This window comes from Aplidium turbinatum, chromosome 1 (genome assembly GCF_918807975.1).
Source record: "Aplidium turbinatum chromosome 1, kaAplTurb1.1, whole genome shotgun sequence".
Classification (NCBI taxonomy): Eukaryota; Metazoa; Chordata; class Ascidiacea; order Aplousobranchia; family Polyclinidae; genus Aplidium; species Aplidium turbinatum.
In genome coordinates, this window is record NC_137472.1 from 48,838,924 (window position 1) to 48,844,965 (window position 6,042).

The 6,042-nt window shown below is 35.7% G+C and overlaps 1 protein-coding gene across 1 annotated transcript; it reads right to left on the reverse strand.

Annotated features, from left to right (window-relative positions):
• Positions 1 to 1,269: 1,269 nt before the first annotated feature.
• On the reverse strand, positions 1,270 to 5,840 carry LOC145774172 (trimeric intracellular cation channel type B-like). Its single transcript, XM_082585347.1, has 6 exons — positions 5,696 to 5,840; positions 5,320 to 5,447; positions 4,356 to 4,497; positions 3,884 to 4,040; positions 3,177 to 3,294; positions 1,270 to 2,927 (listed from the first exon to the last, which is right to left on the reverse strand). Exons 1-6 carry the CDS (start codon positions 5,826 to 5,828, stop codon positions 2,778 to 2,780), a joined length of 828 nt encoding a protein of 275 aa, XP_082441473.1. The 5' UTR covers positions 5,829 to 5,840; the 3' UTR covers positions 1,270 to 2,777.
• Between the last annotated feature and the right edge of the window lie 202 nt (positions 5,841 to 6,042).

Genomic DNA, 6,042 nt, shown 5'->3' on the forward strand with positions numbered 1-6,042 from the left:
AGCAAACATAATATGGTTTAGACAAGAGTTGCCAACATAGCAACCAACTTTTGTTTTATTGAGCTCATAAGAAAGCTGATCAATATATACTGCAAAAAGATAGGGGCTTAACACCCCACCTTGTCTGACTCCATTGGACACATTAAATGATTGGGACAGATGACCTCCCCACCTCACTTGCATGGTTTGTTTACTATACCAGTATTCCAATAAGCGAACAAAATACATAGGCACGTTGCGTGTGATAAGTGTTTTAAACAATAAATTATGATTGACTTTGTCGAAGGCTTTTGAAGCATCCAAAAAAACAGAATATACAGGAGTGTCATGACTGATATAAGAGGACACTGCTTGTTTTAATAAGAAAACACTCATGTCAGTACTATGGGCAGACTTAAACCCAAATTGATAGTCACTAGTATTCAAAAAAGGCAATAGATGATTCAAAATAAAACGTTCAAACAGTTTTGAGATTACTGTAGCTACAGCAATAGGTCTATAGTTACCTGAATCTTGAATGTCGCCGGAGTCACACGGTCAACGGAGTCAACACAAAAGTGAATATCCAGCCGGGTATCGTTATAGCAAATTCGCATAGTTACTTGCATTACGGTAACTTCCTTTTATGAGAAATCGGCCAATGATGATTTTGTGTGTTTTGAATAATTACAAGGTAATTTGAGAAAACTGTAAAAGTGCGAATTGTCCGAGTCAAATTCTAGATTCGTTCATTGTGTTGTGCCCTCTGACATGGCAAGTAAAAATACAGTTTCAACTTTGATATTGAAAGGTAGGCTATAAGTAAGTTACAAAGAACCCTTTTTTTGAGATATCTGCCAGCGTTGAGCTGAGGGCTTTTTGTCATAGTGACCTATCATTGTAAGAGTAGCCTACTGAAGCGGTTTAAACGCACAAAGGGCGGTTTAAACGCACAAAGGGCGGTTTGAACGCACGTTCTGCCGTAGGCTACGCTTCTAGGTAGAACGAAATGCAAAACTATCTTAACGTCCCTATTAAGGAGTTTAGGTTAGGCTTTCTAAGCTGTCTAAACCTCGGGGCCGAGCTTTTTTAAACGCTAATCAGCTTAAGCAGATTGGCGTTAAAATCTAAGAAAAATAATATTCGCATCCACTTTCTAGCGGTGGCACAGACGCGAGTACTTGAAGTGTCGAACCGGTGAACTTTGAAGCTTTCCTGTTATCGACATTAGCCTACTTATGTACCGTAGTCTACAAGTATGGAATGACAGACTAAACGTTAGGAACAATATAAGTTTTTCTATTTTAATGCTCAAAGCAAAAATATTTGATGAAGAATGAAGCCAACGATCAAAGCACAGCGGCTAAATATGTTCTTGTTCCACTTGAACGACAACCTTCGCAATACGGACAACAAAGAACAGAAAATCGTGTGCGTAGTAAACAAGCCAATACACAAACTAGCACACGACAATTAAGCCGCTGAAACGAAGGTCATAAATTACTATCCCAGCGTGCAAAACCAGTCCTCTTTACATTGAATCAACGTTTACAGATGTTGTATTGTGGAAAAACGGTTGGATTTTGCTAGCTTGAATATGGCCTCGCGTTAACCACATTAAGGCTTAAAAACACACACAATTGATCTCAAATTCTAAAGCAACTGAACAATTGCAGCATGTACAAAAGAAAAAGCCATTAGGCAAAATCATTTACAAGGCTATCACAAAATTAGTGTACATCTTTCTGCCAAATTATAGCATAATTCAAAACGTACGACAAAAGCAAATGGTGCATGAAAGTGCGGTGTTATCAGTACAATTAACTTTAGTAAGTAAGTTAAGTCCTTCATATACAACAGAATATTTTCTTTCAAGACTGATGATGATGATGAGGGTACACAGTATGTGTAGCAGAAAACGTTCGCTATATTTTATTTTTATTTGTTATAAAGTTAAATGTTGCTCAGAGGTTGAAAAAGTAACCTCTCTAATCAAAATATACTAATTAACTTTAGCACCAAAAAGCATATATTGCATGATCATTGACCACTGATCACATTTCATGAAAGTCGTTTATCTGACTGACAAAGCATCCAGACAAATGTAAAGTATCACCTACAATGTCTAATCTGAGCGTACATATAACATAAGACGAACCATGCTTTATACACTTAGCATATCAATCACATTGTAATGATGTTTTCTCGGCATATGCACAATTACACATTGAGTATAGAAAGAGAAAGCACGAATAAGTCTTGCAAAACAAACAACCACAAAACCATGCAAACCAGCCACTCCAAACTCAAAAGCTTATCAACGCTTTATCAGAACATAACATAGCTAAGAAAATGGATAGTGGACTCTATAAGTTATAAAATCTAACAAATCGGGATATTATACTGCGTGCACAATGCACATCGGACAACCAACACTGATAACACCAAATCTCAGTCGCAGATTCAGCGCATACTGCAAATATATTTAAAAATTACACAAAAAAAATTACGTGCATTGCTGAGTACAATATATTGCATGCATTGGAAAGCGTGACATTTTGTTCAACGCAGTGAAGAAACTCTACAAGCTACTGCATAGGTTTGAATAACCACAATAAAAATACGATACTTGTCCAAACGCATAACTCACTGTGGTGAATTAATGGTCAAATATTGCGCAATTGGTAATTTCTTTTTCAGTCAATTTAACAATATTTGATCTAACGTCAATAAATTAAGGCACATTTTACGATTCCGTTCAATGCTAAAACTAATGACTGCGCAATTTCGTCATTATTTTATTCGTCTTTTCTGTGCTTGGAGTTCTTCGACTTGACAGGCTTGGGCGGAGGGGAAGCCGAGAATGCGGAGTAGTCAACAAACATGCTGCAGACCAACTTTTCTACAGGCTCAAAGAAGTCGACTTCACGTTTGAGTTTGGCCAAAACCTGAAAGAAATGATAATGTTTACTTTTAACAATGAGCATAGAAAAGCTCAAAAATGTGACGTTGAAATTGCGAACTAACGTGGTATCATGAAAACAATTAATTAAAAAAAAAGATGTGAAGAATTTAACTTAACCGCAAAGTGGTTAAGCCGGGTAAGTTAAACTAAACCTTGGCTAAGCTGCTAAAGCCTAAAAGTATCAGATTATTGCAAATAATCGCAAACACGAACTGTATTTTCTGATACTTACGCTTACGCCGCTAAGTACGGAGGCTTGCAGAAGGGCGACAGCTTTAAATGTAATTGGTAGATGTGCGTTCAGTTGAAGATTGTACAAGAAGGCAAACAGAAGGCAGCATTTCGTAACTCTAAAGATCAACGTTTCAGCTTATCAAAAGGAGAAAACCATCATGTACAAGTTGGATAAGTTAAACACTTTCACATCGATTCAACATAGATGTAGAAAAATGCTAATTTTCAATGCAATGACAGATAGCAAATCAATCGTCTGCAGACATTGAATCAATGTAAATAACGGTAATTTTCTGTCTGGGGAAGAAGTGTTGACGAGGAAGTCAAGCAATAGATATGTCACAGGTGATGATTGACCTTCACCTAACCAAGTCATTGAATCGGCTCTTCTCGCTTTGTCAAGACGCAATGGAATGTTCTTCTCGATAGGTGTTGGCTGAACCATTGTAGCCTACCAGGTAATGATTTAAAAAAAATCACATTTCACTATCCATTTATCATGAACGCAGATGTACTACGAAATAATATCAACACCAAAACCATGCTGGTAGTCAGTGTAACTTCAAACCAAAAAGCCTAATCTAACATATCAAAAAGTCTAGTCTGTTCTACATGAAGGGGATGTTGAAATTATACTGTTCAGATGTTCTGTATTATAAGAGAGTAAAGAAAACGATATTGCAATACTGCAACAAACTGACTCACAGTGAAAATGAAAACGTCTTGATGGAGTCATTATTCCATGTATTTCTCATGATAACTGAAGTTTGTTTGATAAATCCACCACCACAAGCCGCAAGCATTCCCAATGCTGTACACAAAATGATTGAGGATGGATAGACAGACCTTGCGAGAGTAACCCCTGAAAGCAAATACAATCTTTCAATAAACCATACGTTCATGAGGTAATGTGGTTTAAAATTGATTCTTAGACATTATAGACAAGGCCCTGTTATCAGTATAGATCTTAGTTAAACATATCTTGCATTAAAAAAATACAGACAAAAATTTAAGCCCTTATAGAAAAATGTCATATGTGAAACCTTGAGGAAATGGTAGTTATATATATGTACTAACGCCTAACGGTTACAAATACAGCCAGTTTTCTAGCATATCCACAAAACTGACATTTGAAATGTCTCTCTGAATGAAATGCAACTTGCACAAAACAATTTACCTTTTATAATTTTCCTGGTTCGAATAAGTTCTTTGAGCACAATTAAAATAAGTGATACAGGGGTCCACTGCACAATGCTTGAGAAAAATGACTTTGGAGAATAAAACCAAAGCCACCAGACAGATGTCACAAAGAAGATTGACTGAAATGAAAACACAAAAAAGTACAAAATGCACTGTGCTCGACATTATCATCAACAAATATCAATTATAATTGAAGTGCTACATAAGTACATATCTTCAGACAAATTCAATATATAAATTGTATGATCAAATATCGATTTCATATCTTTATATGCTTTAACCAGATTATGTGAATACTATCCGGTTGCTTTAAAAGGTTGGCAGTGGTTTGTGGTTACAATGCTAATGCAATAAAATGTATATAATGTTGAAATAAATCCTGTAAATATTTGGTATGTAGATGATTGAGTTTGATTATCTATTTTTTTTTTAAATTTTGAATCAACTGAGTACGGTATATGTCTCCAACAAACAACATTAACAGAAAAACAACTAAAACAAAAAAGAAGCCATTGGTTCAGTCACAAGGATTTGACAACCTAACACCTTAAAGACTGAATGCAAATTTTTAGGTAAAGGTGAAGATCATGATATCAATTTAACCATGCAACCACTCAGTAATAAGTTCTTGTTTGTAAAAGTTACAGCCAAAACTATCCCAGCTGGCAAAAAATGCATTTGGTCAATTTTTCTAGTTGGGGTAGTTCAAGCAATGATCAACACAAAACAGAAAATCTAAAACCGTATTCAGAAACCAAGGGGCACACAGAAATATTAAAATGTTGCAGTTCATAACATTTATATCGCCAGTATCTTATCAAGTTTTAATCATAACTGACCAGTCACAGTGTAACATATACAATACATAGTAAATATAATATTGATTGTTTAAGATAAACTGATTTTTTTCACACTTAAAATTAAGCTAATGGAGTATATACCTGTGTGTTAACAAATGACATGAGAGGAGGTTTTCCACATAACAAGTTCACCAACACTCCTCCCCCAAAACAACAACTCAAAGAGGTCAGCCATGTGGCTAAAGGCTGAGTGCGAGATTTGGAAGAGTCTACAAATATACTCATGATAAAATAATTGAATAGTAAAACCTATGATGAAATACTTATTTCAATTTTATATCAATGATTAACAGGCACAAAGAATACATATATAGTACCCAGGAAAGTTTAGCTTGAACGAAATGAACAGATACATCTTTATAAACTCTTTGGAACATTTGAACAGCAAAAAAAATGATGAAAACAACTTAATATTTTAACTAAATGTTTCAAACTTAATAGGATGTGTGTGACATACCCCATTGCTGCTTCACTCCACCAATCACAATACAGTAGTGAGCAATCTCACACAGCAACAAGAAATTTGACGAGAGGAGAACTTCCAGCTGACTAGCAACATTCTCTAAGCCTAAGGTGTCAATCATTGTCATATACGACCTATGTATCCTGAAGATACTTGCTTTGTAAAAAAAATCAAGCACAAATATAGGAGGTGGCTACTGGCTTAGCTGGCGATGTCAGGGTTGCCAGATTTTGAAAAAAAAGTAGCCAAAAAAGTAGCAAATTTGCTCCCAAAGTAGCCCAATTTATAGCAGGGGGCGCGGGAACTATGTTTTTCAACTTCTGGGGGGCTTCCCCTTGTGA